At 37.0% G+C, this 19,927-nt stretch overlaps 1 protein-coding gene across 1 annotated transcript in view; it reads right to left on the reverse strand.

Moving 5' to 3' along the window:
- LOC124719843 (basic proline-rich protein-like) overlaps positions 1–19,927 on the reverse strand; it is a gene marked incomplete at its 3' end in the record, with an annotated part of 56,301 nt that overhangs the window by 16,146 nt on the left and 20,228 nt on the right. The window contains 1 exon segment of the mRNA XM_047245029.1: positions 19,159–19,251. Coding sequence (XP_047100985.1) covers positions 19,159–19,251 — 93 coding nt within the window.

Below are 19,927 nucleotides of genomic sequence, written 5' to 3' on the forward strand. Positions count from 1 at the left end.
TCTGTGCTGAATTGATGTGTTCATGGTAGAAGCTACTTAAACAAGAATCAATTTGCTGGTATCTCACTGGACCCATGGTCTGAACTCCCAATTAACCTGTAACAAAAGCTTGTAGATTCAATGGCAAATTGATGTGCGGCCGTGATCAAAGCCCCTGGGTATGCAACAAATACCAATTTATTCTTCAGATCTCAAAATAGTTTTATTCTTATATACTTAGACCTACAAATTATTTTTGACTCAAAAGAATTACTTCTCTCTTGATGCAACATAACCTTGTTTAAACTTTTACTAAATAGATCACGAATTCATATTTTTGAATTACCTAATGGAAGCTTTTTCTGTTACACACTTACGTTTACATAATTGTAATTAATGCTTTCTATAAAACATTTTTGAGTGATACTGTAATTGGACTGTATTTAGACGCATGGTGAGATGAAAGGAACAGATAGTAAACAACAGTGGCAGAGTACAAATACTGTTTTGTTCTGCAGATCACTATATGCAATCTGATAACCCTCTGGGCAGCAGCAACAATTCTTAAGTACAGTGTCTGATGTGAGCTCATCAGATAAAATCAAAATGCATTCAAAGAAAACAACTAGCATATTATACAGACTGTAAGGTGCACCTTAATTTTCAAGCAATTTTTAAGGAAAGTACATTTTTATAATTTTTTATTAGATTACAAAGTCTGCATAAAAATTTTACTTTATAACCAAAATGACCTTTTAAAATCATTGAAATTCATTATCTGAACTGTCCTCTTTCCTCAGTACCATTGTCCTCTTATATCTAAGATGGTCTTCACTATCATTAAGAGCATTATTTATGCTGACCTATTGAAAGATTTAACAATGACATTTTCTCCCAGCCTACATCATAACTGCTTTGTTTACTGACACCTGTTTGTTTCTAGATCATTTTAGAACTCCCTTTGTCACGAATTCTTGTTGGGCTTAAACCATCATCAATGTGTTCCAATCCTCTTCCATATGCAATTTAAATACACTGAAGTGCCATGGAAACTGGTATAAGCATGCATATTCAAAGATAGAGATATGTAAACAAGCAGAGTATGTCACTGCAGTTGGCAATGCCTATATAAGACAACAAGTGCCAGACAGTAGATGTATCAGTTACTGCTGTGACAACAGCACATAATTCAGATTTAATCAAGTCTGAATGTGGTGTTATAGCCAGAGCATGAGGATAAGACACAGCATTTCTGAGGTAGCAATGAAGTGGGGATCTTCCCATATGACCATTTCATGAGTGTACAGTGAATATTAGGAATTTGTTAAAATATAAAATATCTGACATCGCTGTGGCCGGAAAAAGATACTGCACGAAGGAGACAAACAACAAATGAAGAGAACCATTCAGCATTATGGAAGTGAAATCCCTGTGCAAATTGCTCTAGGTTTTAACGCTGGGCCATCAAAAAGTATCAGCGTGCAAACCATTCAACAAAACATCACTGATACGGCCTTTTGGAGCCAAAGGACCATATTATTGAGTGTATCAGCGATGTCTTGCAACAAGCTCTTCAGAAAAGATTTCCACTTCCTTATACGCTTTCTGAATTATGGTCAGCACTGCAAGATTCATGGTATTATTCCTCCCCCAGCACTACTTCAGACATTAGCTGAGCCCATGCCATGTCGTGCTGCAGCACTTCTGCATGCTCACTGGGGACCTACATATTTGGCAGGTGTACCAAATTCTTTGGCTCTTCAGTGTCATGTATTTGTCAAGACATCAAGAAAATGCAATTGTGTAGTAAGCCCTCCTGCAATAACAGCAAGTTCTGTATTTAACTGTCTCAATCTCTCTTTCACCGAATTTTATAAATGACTACTAAAGTGATCTAGCACAGGAAGAGAACTATTCTTCAGTGAAGTGATTTTCCTTTGCTTCAACACACAGTTAATCCTTAATTTCATACCAGCCTCATCCATCCAACCTTCGTCACATATGTTAACAACACCTGGCAGTATTTCATAAGGTTTTGACATTGCTCAGCACTTGGAAATGATCACTGGATTAAGTTTAGTGCCATGAACACAATACAAAAGAACAACAGTGTAGCGCATTTTTTCAAGTTCACCTGTTTTAATAGTTACCGTTTTAGCACTTTTCATGGCAACAACTTTGTTACTTGGCACATCAAGTCTTTATGCACTATTTAACTTAGTTCCATACTGGATTTCTTTCTATGTTGTATAATAATGTGATGGAAAGGTAATACTCTCTTCATACTCTTGTGGAATTTTATGAGATGTTTTGGTCTAGGTTCACATGCTATGTCCATGACATTTTATAAACCTGTAGCACCAAACATTTTCACCCTTAGTATCTGTTAAGTTCCACTGTAGCACTAGCTTACAAGCATGTATTCGAGACATTTTTGTAGTAATTCGAATACCATTTGGATGGTGTGCTTGAATCCATTTCAGTACAGCATCTTCTAGTTTTCGCCATTTTGTATTCAGTCCCCTATTTGCACATTTGGCCTTCCTCATGTTTTTCTGTTCTTCTTTGCTAGCCTGCCAATAGCAATTTTTTTTTTTTCTGTTGCTGGAGGACTGGAATGCTGCTCAGCTGCTGTGTTTCCACATTGTTCTGCATATGCTTTTACTTTCTATTTATAGCCTGCATCATATGAGTACCTTTTATTTTTTCCACTGTGAAGCTAGCTACTAAAGAAAATATTCATCTGTTACCAATAACACAAATCACTTTCAATTCAAGTTTGCTGGCACTGTACACTGCCATGACACATCACAGGCTAGACAGTGCTCTGGGTTTGTGATTGCTGGGCGTGTGGGAGACACTGTTAGCAAGCTTGTGAATCCCTGTAACATGTTTGTTACACTGGTGCATTTCTGCTGTCAATTCAATCCAATGTTACTAGATAGAAATAGATTTCTTGCAGCATTGAATATATGGCCACTTTTAAGGCAACTGGGAATTTTGACTGAAACACTGGACTTGTTATATTAAATTTGAGTATAACACACCTAAATTTTGGAGGCAATTTTTTGAAGAAACAAATTAATTTTATAAACCGTAATATATGGTATCAAGTCTTTGTAAGCACCAATGGAAATTAATTTGAACAAATAATTAAGGTAACTGAAAATTTGTCATGCATTCAAACTTTCAAATACGACACATGAGATAGTAATGTGAATCTACCATCAAATGCACAGGATTGATTGACACTTAACATTTCCCATTTAACATTGAAACACAAACATCTATACATTTAATATTTTGCTCTGGTGAACTATGTTCCTCCTAAGCCAAGAGAATAGCACATAATCTGCTATCCATTGGGAATACTTGCCTGTGAGAAAAGGCAGACAACTGTGAGGCAGGATTTAAATTCATATTCATATAACTTTTGCAGTTGTATCTTTGAGCAATTTTAGGACTTTCCCAAGGTCGGCGCTATGATGGCAAGTAGAATTTTTGACACACATTTAATCTTAATCATAAACTCATTGACAAACAAAAGATGAATGCAGCCAAAATAAGTGAGGGACAGCAATAAACAAAGGATGCAACAAATCAAATATTCTAACTCTGCTGACTGATCTCTCAAAAAATCAGATGCATAGCCAACTGCTAATTTTTCACTTTCCAGCTATAAAATATTATTCACAAATATTATATAGAACAACACTAAAATTGAATTCAACAGTACTACATCAAATTGTGCAGCCTAACTTCAGGAGTTAAATAGAGCCCTGTATAGTTTTCATTAATTAATTTTATAAACACTGATTACAATAATGCTAAATTGTACTACTGGTAAGCCAAAACTGCCAGTCTCCCATCGGGCGCCTCCCCAGGTGGCGGATAGGGGAATGCCCACCAGATATGGAGGGTACCGGGGATAAAATACCCGGGGTGGACCAAAACTAGCAACTACTGCCTTGTAGTTTAGGTATTGGATTACCAAAGGCTAAGGGAAGAAAACCTTGAGCAAAAATTACCTGGTCCTCCAGGTTGGGGGTTAATGCAATGGGCCAACTCCCCATTCATTGGAAAAACCTCACTGGTTAAAAAGCCAATAAGATTACAGCAGGACGGATATAATAGGAGACGAAAAAGGCTAAGAAAACGGACTGTCTTAATTGGTGTATGGAATATACAAGGATTACAAAATAAAGTAGGAGAAGTGATTAAAGAAATGGAGGCTAGAAATCAAGATATTATTATACTCCCAGAAACTAAGAAAAAAGGACGAGGTATTGAAAGAATAGGATCATATACACATTTCTATAGTGGTGTCCCAAAAAATCAAAGAGCAAAATGGGGGATATCGATATTGATGAAAAACAAATTCAAAAGAATGGTCACAAACTGGGAACCTATTGATGAAAATCTGATTAAAATTAATATTGATATTCATGGTTACAAAATTACTATTATAAGAATATATGGAATAAGCGAAGATGAAGCAATTTGTAAAAAGGATGATTTCTATAATAATTTAAATGGAATCATAGAGGATATCGGGAAAACCAGGGAGATTATTATTGCAGGGGATGTTAACAGTAGAACTGGAAGTAAAATTGGAAATAAAATTATAGGACCATTTGGAGAAAAATGTTATAAATGATAATGGTAAGTGAAACACTCTCCCTGAATAGAAAATTAGATTTACACGAAATTAAGAAAGTAGAGAGAAAAATTATTAGAAAAATCCTAGGACCACGATACACACAAGATGGATACAGGCTGCAGACTACCGAGACAACCGAAAAAATATCAAACATCGAGGCAGATATCAGGAAGAGGCGGATGAAGTTTTATGGACATATAGACAGATTACCTGGAAACAGGTTAACTAAACGTCTATTGGACTATATGACATCACTTAAGGCAACAATACCCTGGGTAACTGAAGTTAAGAAGGATTTGAAAAAGGCAAAAATTGACATAACAAACACATCAGACCGGGATACATTCAGAAGAAAAATCGACAAGTGGAAGTTTACTCCAGAGACGGAATCTAAACCTTTCCGACCAAAGTGGACCGAAGAAAGGAAGAAGGCCTTTGGGGAGGCAATGAAGAAATACTGGGAAAATAAGAAGAACATTAAGAAATGTTAATCACCTGCTTATCGTTCTCCCATGGGGACATTCGCTAATAATAATAATAATAATAATGGTAATAGACTTATTGATATCTGTGAACAAAATTCATTGAAAATATTAAATGGCTTTTATCAACATAAAGAAATACATAAATACACATGGCATAAAGATACATTGAACAAAAATCAATAATAGACTATATTATAACTAAACAGCAAACGAGGATAAAAATACATGACATAAGAGTATATAGAGGGGTAACTCTTAGCGATCATTATTTGGTAAATTCCAAATTTTTATTCCCCTTCAGAGGAAAAAGCACTGAAGAAAATCGAAAATGTCCTATAGAAAATATACAAACAGAAATAAAAATTCCTAAATATAATTTGAATAGTTTTGAGAATGAAAGCACAATATTTTTATATCAAAAGAGATTAGATGAAAAACTGGTAGAAACAGAGTTTGATAATACAGAAGATCAATATCATTATATTGTAAATAAACTACATGGAGCCGCCAAGGAAGCTTTAGGAGAAACAGAAGAAACACGTACAAACCATCCATTATACTACTGGAATGAAGAAATTAAAAAGGAAGTGAAATTAAAGAAAGAAAAATATTTAAAATGGTTAAATACCAGAAATCTTCAAGATAAAATAGAGCTTATTGCACAACAAGCGAAAATCCGGAAAAAGGTTGCAGAAGCAAAAAACAAAGTTTGGGAACAGTCATGTCAAAAAATTGAATCCTATATTGGTGGTAAAAGAAACACAGAAGCATGGAAAACTATAAAAAATTTAAGAAGGAATTCCAAAGAAACAACACATATTAAATATATTACTCATGAGTCTTGGGAAAAATATTTTAAAAGTTTATTAACAGAAAACAGGGAAGAATACTTGGGAAACCCTAAATATAATGAAATGATAGATCTACAAGCAGAGAATTACATCCGTTTGGAAATAGAGACAGTAAAAACTGCAATAAAATCTTTAAAGAATGGAAGGGCTACAGGCATTGGAGGTATTCCTGCAGAATTATTAAAATTAGGAACAAAGAAATTAATGGAATTGTTAAGAAACCTTTTCGAAAGATGTTTAAATGGGGAAGATGTCCCAAATGATTTGAAAGTAGGATATATTTCAGTGATACATAAAAAAGGAGCGAAAGATGAGTGTAAAAATTATAGGGGAATAACAGTGACCAATACCTTCAGTAGATTATATGGAAGAATTATTAAATATTTGTTAGAACAAGAATACAAAGAAAAGGAGGCTGAAGAACAAGCAGGTTTTAGAGCTGGAAGATCAACAATTGATCATATCTTTTGCCTACAACAAATTATTGAAAAAAAAAAATGGTTTGGGCACAACCTATACATTTAGTATTCATAGATATAGAAAAAGCCTATGATAGTGTGCCTTTATCCAGTTTATGGAAAGCTTTAATATCAATAGGAATAAATCCAAGAATAATTAAAGCAATTCAAAATTTATATAAAAATTCTATTTCAAAAATAAAAATTGGTAAATATCTATCACATGGATTCCAAGTCACAAAAGGATTACGTCAAGGATGTAGCATCTCATCTACATTGTAAAAAATATATACAGAAATAACTTTACAGAATTGGAAGAAAAAATGTCACGCTATGGGAATACCAATAAATGATAGAACAATATACTCGTTACAATTTGCAGATGACCAACTGATTATAGCCCAAGACTATGAGGACATAGAGTATATGACCAGAAAATTGATTCAAGACTATAAAAAATCAGGTCTAAATGTAAACATGAATAAAACAAAGTACATGGTAATTGGTGCAGTGAATGGAGACTTAATATTAGAAGAAGGGATGGGAACAGTAACAGCTACTGAGGAATATAAATATTTAGGTGTGAAAATTACAAATGATGGGAAACAGGACAAAAAAATTAGATCAAGAATAAATTCTGGAAAGACTACAATCTCTTTACTGAATGGAATTCTCTGGGACAAACACATAACAACTGATAACAAAATAAGGATTTTTAAAACAATAGTTAGGAGCATTATTACATATGGTTCAGAAGTGTGGACTACAAAATGGCAACTGAAATCAAAATTATTAGCCACAGAAATGGATTTCTGGAGACGTTCAGCAAGAATATCAAGACGAGAAAGAATAAGAGATGAAGAAATCAGAAACAAGATGAAATGTAAAAATTCAATTATTGATTTCATCAAGCACAAACAACTTAAATGGTATGGACATATCAGATGAATGGAACAGGAAAGGCTACCAAAATGCATAATCGACTGGGCACCAATTGGAAGAAGAAAAAGGGGACGACCACCTGATACATGGATACAGGGAGTTCAGTCAGCAATGAGGAAGAACAACATTCCTGAAGATTTATGGACAAATAGAGAAGAGTGGAGAACAATAATTAGTGACTTACTGTAATCTAGAATAGGTACTGGAAAAATGTACTCACATTGTAAACCCAGAATAATAATAATTGAATATATGGCCACTTTTAAGGCAACTGGGAATTTTGACTGAAACACTGGACTTGTTATGTTAAATTTGAGTATAACACACCTAAATTTTGGAGGCAATTTTTTGAAGAAACAAATTAATTTTATAAACCGTAATATATGGTATCAAGTCTTTGTAAGCACCAATGGAAATTAATTTGAACAAATAATTAAGGTAACTGAAAATTTGTCATGCATTCAAACTTTCAAATACTACACGTGAGATAGTAATGTGAATCTACCATCAAATGCACAGGATTGATTGACACTTAACATTTCCCATTTAACATTGAAACACAAACATCTATACATTTAATATTTTGCTCTGGTGAACTATGTTCCTCCTAAGCCAAGAGAATTGCACATAATCTGCTATCCATTGGGAATACTTGCCTGTGAGAAAAGGCAGACAACTGTGAGGCAGTATTTAAATTCATATTCATATAACTTTTGCAGTTTTATCTTTGAGCAATTTTAGGACTTTCCCAAGGTCGGTGCTATGATGGCAAGTAGAATTTTTTACACACATTTAATCTTAATCATAAACTCATTGACAAACAAAAGATGAATGCGGCCAAAATAAGTGAGGGACAGCAATAAACAAAGGATGCAACAAATCAAATATTCTAACTCTGCTGACTGATCTCTCAAAAAATCAGATGCATAGCCAACTGCTAATTTTTCACTTTCCAGCTATAAAATATTATTCACAAATATTATATAGAACAACACTAAAATTGAATTCAACAGTACTACATCAAACTGTGCAGCCCAACTTCAGGAGTTAAATAGAGCCCTGTATAGTTTTTCATTAATTAATTTTATAAACACTGATTACAATAATGCTAAATTGTACTACATGTAAGCCAAAACTGCCACAAGCATAAACAATACATCAAACTGTACAGCAAATACATAGTTTGTCTGGAACTCAACTGGATCCAGGGTATCTAAAATTTGACTAAAACTACTCAATTAATTTGACCAGAACTAAATATACTCCACAATCCCATACACCAAAAGGCAGCATATTTTACACTACACCATTATCCTTATCGAATGTGTATTAGATACGTTTTTGACAAATTAACTATTACGCAGTGTGATCAAGACATGTCAAGTTCAACTGGTTGTAATTCGAACTTGGTAAGTGCTACGCAGTAACTTAAAGCACCACATGTAAATGAGCAGGAAATTACGATCTCACCTGATATGACATGTTTGTCTGTATAGAAATATTTCCTTGTATTTACTTACTGTAACAGTTGCATATGATGGCAGTTAATCATGTTTTCGCTGATATTTAATGTAATATTTATCTCAGAATGTTTCGTAAGGTTCTAAAGTGACCAGCATGGGAAGGTCCTTATCTCAACCCAGGCTTCACAAAATCCTCACTAGAGTACCAACTAATCCACGAGGTACATTGAGGAAGGAGGATGGGCAATATACAAAGACAGCACATGAGACACTGGAACTGCTCCTCAAAACTCATTTTCCTCAATATGCTCTGGCAGATAACATAGACCAGAATGTAACCCCTGAAAGACAATGGTTCTCAGGCACTCGAAGAGAGGACTGGGAATCGGCCAAGGAGTGTGTCAATTTCAGTAAAATCCAGTGAGTGGTGGGAACATTCCTACCGTTCAAGTCACCTGGCCCAGACAGAATCTTTCCAGCTCTCTTGAAACAAGCATGAGAGAATCTTATAAGAGTCCTGTGCAGGTTATTCAGGGTTAGCCTAGCAGTGGGAGTCATTCCCAATGCCTGGAGGGCAGTGAAGGTTGTCTTTACTCCAAAGCCAGGGAGAATTGATCATACAAAGGCCAAGGATATGAGACCAATCAGTCTGGTTAATGTACATGTTGGGGAGAGGAGGCTAACTAGGGCTCCTCTACATTCAAACCAACACTCATAACCAGGTAAATCAAGTGAGACAGCTCTCCACCTATTTGTTGGGAGGGTGGAGAAAGCACTTTGCTTTCAAGAAATAGCCATCTGCATCTTCCTGGGCATCAAGGGGGCTTTTAGTAACACAACCTTCAATTCCATGGTTAGGTCCACAGAGGTGCATCCTAGTGACCACTATATGTAGGTGGACTAGGGCCATGCTTAGTGGAAGGAGGGTAGGTGCCACATAATGAATGAAAAAATGGTAATTAACACCACTAGAGGTTGTCCACAAGTAGTAGTTTTGTCCACTTTATTGTGGAATCTAGTGGTGAACAAACTCATTGAGAAACTAAATTCCCGACAATGCTTTTGCCATGGATACGCAGATGACCTTGTCATAGTATTACCTGGCAAATTTGCTGACACGGTTAGGGATATTGCACAAGGTGCACTGGACATTGTGAAAGATTGGTGCATTAAATAGGACCTAAATATTAATCCTAACAAGACGTGTGGTATCAATCATAAAGAAGCATATCCAACACAAAAGCTGGAATCTAAAGCTTTTCGATGAAACTCTACCTGTGAAGGGGATAGTGAAATATCTAGGGGTAATCTTAGATGAGAAACTAACATGGACCCCTCACATTAAAAGCATCTGCTCCTAGGCGAATTGTACTCTAGTGAGTACCAGAATGCCTTGTGGCAAAAACTGGGGCCTAAGATCCTGACGTATGCACTGGACACACACAACAGCAGCTAGACTTAGAATCTCCTATGGGGCCGTAGTGTCGTGGAAGAAGGTCCAACAGCAAGTTGCAGCTAAGGAGCTTGCGAAGGCGCAGATACTAGCATGCTTTGCCACAACAGGCAGAATTAATAGCACACCAACCGCTGGGTTGTAAGCCATGCTGGACATGCTTCCACTACATCTTTGGGTTAAGATGAAGGCAGCAGCTGGTGCATACAGACTCAAAACTGGTAAAAACTGGATCACATTGTGATATCCAGACACACACACTTAAATAGTGAGGCAAATATAGAAATGGCTTGGGAAATGCCGCCCGACTATATAACAACTCCCAACTGTTTCAACAAGTCTTACAATACAATAATTGGAAGCAGGGAGCAGTGGGAAAACAGACACCATACAGGGGACATTGTCTAGTTCACTGATGGGTTGAAATCAGACCAAGGCGCTGGGGCGGGGTATACAGGGTTCAGCCAAGACTGGAGGGCTTCATCTCTCTAGGAAAACTGGCCTCTGTATTCCAAGCTGAAATTACTGGAATTGAGGTGTACTTGGAGGAGAATATACGAGGGCGGTTCAGAAAGTAACCTCCGATTGGTCACAGTGCAGGTTGTGGGGGGAGTAGCGACGCCATCTGTGCGTTCACGCACTCAACAGGTCAGTCGGCATCAAGCCGTGGTCGAGTGAACGTCGTACCTACGCTAGTTTAGTTTTTGTGGCAGTTTGAAATGTGTGCTGCAATAGAAAACCCCGCCAAATGTGAAGTGCGTGCTGTCATAAGGTTTTTTACAGCCAAAGGATATTCTGCAGCAGGTATTCATCGTGAGCTTTGTGCCGTGTACGGACCAAGAGTTATGAGTGAAGGAGTTGTCCGTGAATGGGTACGTTTATTTAAAAGTGGACGAGAAAACGTTCATGATGAAGAGAGGAGTGGTAGACCATCATTGGTGACTGACGAACTCGTTCAGACAGTTGATGCAAAAGTTCGTGAAAATCGACGTTTCTCAATGTCGGAGTTGTCTACTGGTTTTCCACAGATTTCTCTCTTGTACGAGATAGTGACAGCAAGATTGGGTTACCGTAAGTTCTGTGCACGATGGGTGCCCAAAATTCTTACCGACCACCACAAAACTCAAAGAATGGCCTCTGCATTAGACTTTCTGTCACGTTATGAGGACGAAGGAGAACCATTGTTAAACAGAATCGTGACCGGTGAAGAAACCTGGATTAAGTACGTGAACCCTGAGACAAAAGAACAATCAAAGATGTGGGCACATTGAAATTCGCCTACCAAACCAAGAAAAGCCTCGCAAGATTTTTCTGCCAGAAAACTGATGCCAACGGTGTTTTGGGATGCCAAAGGGGTGTTGTTGGTTGAATTCATGGAACGTGGTACGACCATTAATCAAGACGTGTACTGTGAAACAATAAAAAAGTTACAACGGGCTATACAGAACAAACGCCGTGGTATGCTGACTTCCGGTATCGTTTTTTTGCACGATAACGCCTGTCCTCACTCTGCTCGCAGAACAACGGCCCTTCTTGAGTCCTTCAAGTGGGACGTTATCAACCATCCACCTTACAGCCCAGACCTGGCGCCAAGTGATTATCACCTCTTCATGCATTTGAAGAAATGGCTCGGGTCACAGCGGTTTGATGACGACGAAGAGCTCAAAGATGCGGTCACAGGCTGGCTCCAGGCACAAGCGGGTGATTTTTATGCAGAAGGAATTTCAAAGCTTGTGAAGAGATACGATAAGTGCCTCAATCGCTATGAAGACTATGTAGAAAAATAGTGCAAAGATGTAGTTGTAAGATGTATATATTAAAATATTTTTATTTAACTTGGTGTATTTTTTTAAATCAACCGGAGGTTACTTTCTGAACGGCCCTCGTATATAGGTGCTACAAGGACTGTAGCACCTACATCTCTTCAGACAGCAAGGAAGCCCTGAAATTATTGGGAGCTCCTGCAACACAATAGAAGATTATTGCATAATGTCACAGGGCTCTGGTGGAGTTAGGGGATGCAATAGCGGAAACTTAATACGGGTCCTTGGTCACTCAGGGATCAGTGGCAATAAACAAGCTGACAGACTGGCCAGGATGGGGGCAAAGATTCCATTCAGTGGACCGGTACCTGTCCCCATAATCACAAATGCTGTGATCAAACTAGAACTATGGAACTGGCTTAGAAGCAGCACATAGAATACTAGACCAAGGTCTATAAGCGAAAACATGGTAAGGTAATGATTCCAAAGCTGTGCTTTAAAAGATGCTCTGTAACCCTGGGCATGAGGAGGAAAGAGATTAAACTCATGGTTGGACTGATGATCAGTCATGGGAATTTAAAAAAACACCTACATACAATGGGTATAATGAAAGAAGACCGTAAATGTAGCATCTGTGATGAGAGTGAAGAAACTGCATCACACCTAATCTTCCAATGCATGACATCGGAGAGCAAAGAGAGAGAGAATTTTCAGTGCAACTAGAAGTTTGGTAAGAGACTCCTTGCACTATCTAAGGGCACTGGTTGGCTTTACTAGATATACAGGGAGCAATACTGCACAATAAACTGTTTCAGTGCAAGGTTAGACCAAAGATGTCTTAGCTTCTCTGCCAAAATCAAATTAAATCCATCATCCTTAGTGAATTGGTGTTCAGGTATTTTTGACAAATTAACTATTATGCAGGTTTTAAATAAGCAGTGCTGCTGTACCTCATAGTCCTTGGTAATGTATGTGTGTTTCTCACATAGTCTGGGCCGGTGAGCTGTTACTGTTAAGTCTGTATAGGGTTTGACAGAAGTTGAATGGAAGTCTCTGGGCAGCCAACCAGTTGTGCCATTTCAGCTCTCTAAAACTGTATGGATGATAAGATTTTGAGCAATACATGAGGATTTTGACATTTTCTCACTACATTCAATTGTATGTTTTTGTGACTGACGAACTTTCACTCTACGCAACTGATGGTTCTGTTTTGTACTGAGCTTTGATTGACAGTGACAGAGCATCACTGATGATTAACACTCAGTTGGAATGTAGATTTTAGTTCTGATTTCACATTAGCTTATGTAACTGGGGAATCTGTCAAATATTCATAATTATTCACATAGTTGAACTGCCTTATCTTCAATCTGAAGTGTTCAACCTTGCTATGTGATCCTATATAATTCAATTTAATGATTTTAAGTATGGCCATTTCTATTTTTGTGTCTTACATTGACAGTACACACCATTCAACTTAACTTTGCCACTGTGTTTACATTTCCTTATTTAGTTTTCACTGTATTTAAATTCAGTTTAAACAACATGTTTAAGTATACATTAACTATTGCAATATATGCCTAACTTCATACTTTTAGATGTTGCTTGACTAACAAAATCTATTGTAGGCAGCTGGTGGTTTTAAAAGGGTAGATACTGAGTGGTAGATGGCATTGACCCATGCATGGGACTGCAGAAATACATTCTGAAATCAGCTCTGTTCACTACCCTGAAACTCAATACATGATAGGACCAATTTCAAAGCATTAACATTACACATCTTGATTGAATTTTCACACTAAGGAATCAGCTCACAGTGTCAGTAGCTGGACTGAAATCACTATCAGTTGCCCTATTGGCACACAAACTGAAGATAACAGACAAAAGGCCAAATATTCAATTTTCTCTTTAAAATCTATTTCATCACGGAATATTGTAATGGAGTTCCACCTTTCTGTACTGGCATCAACATCAAAATGACAGATTTTGAGATCAATTTTTGTTGATTTTATACTGTGTAATCACTTAATAAGAAAAAAGGCACCTGGGCAATATGAGATGGCTGTACAACACTACTCATATAACACTAAACTTGTTCCTTCTCTAACAGCAGCATATCAAACATCTCTCACCCATGGAAGTTTCCTAGTGGTTGGAAGAAGGTACCAATCAATCATATTCTAAATTAGTGTCACCTGATAGATGCACATAGTCATAGCAACATGAAGCATGTGCATGAATAATGCTGTATGGCACATTTCCAAGTTTTTAGGAAATCGACACAAACTGTTAATAATAAAGTAATAGCAGATATTTATTGTTTGCAGATGCAGACTGTTGAAAATAGTTGGTTGGGCTTTTTAAAATTGCACTAAGGATAGGTTTTAGAAAATACATAACTATTAAAATGGGAAGACAGCATATAGCAACTTATGTACAGCATTACTGTATATCACGCTCTACTATAACTATAAGGTTGCCTCGAGTCTCAAAGTTTTACGTAAAAATATTATAACAAGATACAAACTAATATTTACAGTAAACTGATTACTTTGGTCTTAAAAAAGTAATAGAACATAAGTTTGTTATCAAGTTGAGACCCAAAGCTGGTACGTTACACTTAGTTGGCACACTGAATGTTTTCATAAAATGCCTGGATTTTGATTCCCTGTATTTCGTCACATCCAATAGATTGCCTTTCTTCTCCTTACAAGTTTCAGTACCACACTGTAGAGCAACCAAAATCCAAAATGCAACAGAAGGTCTTTTTCTTCATGTTTAAAAACATGTTTCACAATACAATGTCTTTCACCTGGATGAAACATTCTTATGCCTTGAGGATCATCACTGCATAGCTTCAACCAGAGCACAGAAGTAATTTTCAAAGTAGGTGGCATTTTGAGAACCAGCTCAATGGATCCAATGCCCTTGAAGTCTTCCATCATCTCCTAAATGGTAAACTTTGAAGGTTCTACAGAGGCCTAAGCAATGACATGCTTCCATTCTAAAGGAGCCATAACTTTTGACACTTTCTTTCCTCAATCACTGCGAAGTTCCTGTCACAAGGCAACTATGACTCTAACATAAGAACTTTTTATGTATTTCGACACAGTACTTTCAGTTGACCAGACAGGAATATAGTGCTAAAATTCTCCAGTTATCGTTCTGCCCAACATGGTGGTCAGACCATGTAATTAGTTTGTGTCCCATACCTTCTTCAAGCATCACAAATTTAATCAGATAGGAAACTATTTTGGCTGAACCAAACCTTGCACCAGATCCATCACCTAAATTTACCGTGTTAGTTAAGTACCAAAGTCATGAACCATTAAATTATATGACAGCAGCTGTTTCTGGCAGAATGCCATGGAATGTGCCAATGTATGACAAAGTAGAACGTCCACACATGTAACATATATATTGTTGTTCCTTTGTAGCCATTTCTGTGTTGTTTTTCAGCAGTTTGTATGCTCAGTTTGCTTTTGCATGACAACTGACTAAGTTCTATGTTGTGCATTTGTATCTCATCTGAAGCTGCGATCATAAAGAATCATTAGTTTCCGCATAAATTGAGATTGTGGTACAGACATTCTTTCGAAGATTTATTCTTACTTAGAGAAACTCAAACTGAGTTCTTGAATCAGAGACCTGTCATTTGATATGACATGTGGCCTACACAAATATTTTCCTCAAGCATCTTCAGGAGTGGTCACTCCACTTCACAGTTTATGTTGAAGAGTGAGTTTTCATTGCTGGGTGATGCAAAATATGTCAAGCAACGTTTTTTGACACACTTCTTTTGACTGGACTTCATACTTTAAAGTAGCTTCTTTCAATGAAGTACTGTCTGTCTTGCTTCCTTTTGTCTGGCTGGCACACCTATTGACATGGAGTTTATCAAGTAAATTGACTTTTCATTGTGCATCAATGCATGGTATTCTTTGTACAGCCTTAATTTACATATTTATGCCCTAGAATCCTCCTTTTGAACACACTTCTGTATTGCACACATGGTCTTGAATCATGCTGTCAATATTACTACCCAATATTCAACTGAATTATCATACTCCACATTCTCTTTCAATAATATAGCAGTGTGTATTCTACTTTTTCATCACAGATAATGACAGAACTGCAGTTTTATTCATGGTATTAGAATTATGGGACAAATTTCAATGTCAGATCAACAACAAGTAATGGAAAATCTGGGAAGGAATGTAACAATATTATAAAGAGCAAAGTTGATTGGTTGGTTGGTTGGTTGGTTTTGAGTATAAAGGGACCAAACTACAGGCTCATCTGTCACTTTTTTCCTGATGGAAGCAAGACTCAATGTATAAAAAAACTCTGCACAACACCTAAAAAGAAAATGAATGGAATGAACAAATAATGTGGGAAACATACACCACAAAGAAAAGCAGAAGGTATTAAAATCATAGAGCATATGGTCTGCACTGGCTGATCACAATAATAAAAGAGGATGAGCCAGCCACTCTGCAACAAATTAAAACGTCCACCTCAAAAAGACAAGGCGAGATGAGCACATGTAGGGAAAAGATGATCACAAAGACAAACAAATGCAAAGGAAATGTGACAGAGTTACAATGGAGGGAAGGTGGCGACCTCAGCTCTGGCTAGAGATGGGGCGTGAACGTTATTCATTTGTTCATTCTTTGATTTACACATTGCATTCCATAAATGAAGATGTGGATGGATGTGGGATAAGCCAGCTTGCAAATCTTAAGGCAGAAGCTCCCACAGGAATTTACCTCTGTGATGTATAGTGACAACTAGCTGTTTGTGACAAGTGCTAATCTACTCACATGGCTAATTATGAGAACTGTTAATAGATTATTTTGTATGTATGTATATGTACATTTACTACTATGAAAAGTATCATTGTTGCTCCGACTACATTGGTCAGCCACTTATTTTACCTAGTTTCTCCACAAACTTCTATACTCCGCTATCCACTTAATGGTGCATCATGAAGAGTACCCCGTAACCATGCTGGTCATTTCTGTTCCCATTCCACTCACAAATACAAGTGAAAAAGACTGTATATGTGCCTCTCAATCAGCCTTGACTTCTCAAATTTCACCTTCATAGTCTTTATGTGCTGTGTATGTTGGAAACAACAAAATCGTTCAGTAGGTTGCTTCAAATGGCAGTTCTCTAAATTTTCTCAATAGCGTTTCTCTAAGGAACATCACCTTCCCTCTGGGAATTCTCATTTGAGTTCCTGAAAGATCTCCATTACACTTGTAACAGATGTAGCAGACTAGCACTGAAATGCTTCTACAACAAAGTATTACTTTATCTTGCTAGCTTGCTCAAGCTTCTCATGCAATTACCTAATAAAATTCCCAATTCTACAATTAATACAGAATCTTGCTGGCCATGTGCCAGTATCAAAATTGTCAGCCCTATTTTTCTGCTACATTATTAAGCCCTTGCATTTTATGCTCCTGAGACCACAAAGGTTGCATGTCACTCTAGCTGACAGAGCTAAGATATTCGCTGCACAACTACATGTATTACTCAGGATCACTGTTATGGTCACACATCCTATTCGTAGATTTCTCAGGTGTCTACCACTCTTTAATCTAAGTTAAATGTTTTCAAAGTAACAAGTGGGGTACACGTCAGTGATTTCAGTGTCAACCACATGACATGGTTTTCCAGACCACACAACCAGCAACACACTGTTCTGAACACTTGCTATGGAAGCAGCACTCCATGCAGTGGACACTATCCCTGAACCTCTGGCCCTGGTGCCATGGAGACATCTCTATCGATCTGTGATCTCTTGGGCTGCATACAAAGGTCAGTATGGTCTTTTGTATTTTCATGGTAAGTGGTCACCAACTACAATCCAGCCACTTTGACAAGTACAACTATGCCCTAGGACACCTTACAGATCGCTGTTTTAGCCAAATTGCCCATATGCACATCCCTTACTACTATGTGTGGCTTTCTCATTTCTGTAAAACCCTTCTTGTGGAACAACACTACTACTGTTTCACTTACTGTCCTGTCTACTTGTGATGCCAATGCATCCCTTTCATTTGTTTAAAATGGCATAACATGAGTCTCTGTGACATTAAGTCTGGCCTGTTAGCTGTGAATCAGCTACACTCCTTTACATACTCTCTGAGCTGTCCATAACATGATAGTTTGGATCCTCGACCTGTATGCTTGTGTAATTACCACACATTCCAGTGTCTGATGAAGCCAACATTTCAGTGCCTGAAAAATCCTTTATAACTTCAGAAGTTTGTTTATGAACAATGAGATCATGAGTGAGCCAGTACCTAACCTTCAGCAATTGTATGTGGAATGTTCCCCAATCTTTGTCTAATTTCATTCCTGTGACATGTTTATTAATGTGAGCATCTCCTTCCCTTAGCAAGGTCATAAAGCATACTTAATAAAATTATCTTTCTTCTTCAGATCTGCCAGGACTCTAATGGTGAGGTCATACATGGCTTCAGCTATGTACAATCAATCACCAAAAGCCATATACAGAGTTTTTCTATTACTGAAAATTTTATAATTAATACAACAGGTACCACAGAAGCTGCCACAATATGTGCCAACGTATCGGGGCTGATCTAGAACACACAAATTTCATCTCTGTTTTTCAAATCCGAAATTTTTTTTAGGAAAACTCAAGAATAACTATGATTCACACAAAAGATAAGACAGCCAATGTTCTTTTGAATTCTATTTATCAGAAGTTGTTGAAAGGAGGAATATTTCTCAAATGACCTACACTATTGGAACTTACACTTCATCTAAATGTAAATTTCATGACCATCACAGACAACCATTATAGAATGCAGTTAATATCAACAAAGGCTACAGAGAACGGGATTATACCAGCCACTAGTCCCGTTCCACTTCTATTTAAAACAGTGAGAATGTAAGAGGTGATATGACATTCAAGTGCAGGAGTACAAGAATACTCTACAATTACGAACAGCAACAAATTCCACCAGACTGACAATCTGTGACAATTCCACTGCAATACAACTTTTACTCTACACACTTACCAAAAGACTTATTATTGACTACAAACAATACATCAGACATGTAAATACTTACAGTATTCTCAGTTATATTCATTTCCAAATTTAATTCAGGATCCTCCTTGATGAAATCAGTGGACCAAAATACTCCCAATGGATCTTCAACAGACTGAAAGAAGAAAACTATCTGTGAATTATATCTATTTGCTATCTTCTCTGTGTATATGACAGCTCTCAATATTCCTTTCTCATGAGTATCATCCAACTTTGCAGATTCTTATCGATTGGGAAGTGTGTGTCAGAATGCATCCAAATCAGTTCTATGGGCCCTGATTTTGCTATCAGCCATTGTGCAGTATTTATTTGGCATACTGTCACTTTCTATTCCTGTCACATAATCCACTCTGATTTCAGAGGCACTATGGCCTATTCTATCGGATGGTTGTACTCCCATATACAAATCTGATATACGTGTGTGGCAACATTTCAAAATTAAATTCAGATAATATAGAGATGCAAATAATCTTCTAGCTGTAAACCCATAAACAGGACATTTTGGTCATTAATCAAATGAATATGGCATCATATCAAAATTAGCCAAATTTAATGTTATTTACACAGCTTCTTCCCATATTTTTTTTTAGGGAAAAATGAAAATTTGTCATGTGTACTGGAGGGAAATCATAATGAATTAAACACACCCAATGCAGGATTTCAGTAATGATGTAAATACTACAGTGAATAGTGACTAGTAAATCTAGAATATACACCCGTCACATGTCTTAGTTCCACATCTGTTACAGCACTGTGACACTGACATATAACAACATTAACAATTACTTACA

Source organism: Schistocerca piceifrons, chromosome 11 (assembly GCF_021461385.2).
Source record: "Schistocerca piceifrons isolate TAMUIC-IGC-003096 chromosome 11, iqSchPice1.1, whole genome shotgun sequence".
Taxonomy (NCBI): Eukaryota; Metazoa; Arthropoda; class Insecta; order Orthoptera; family Acrididae; genus Schistocerca; species Schistocerca piceifrons.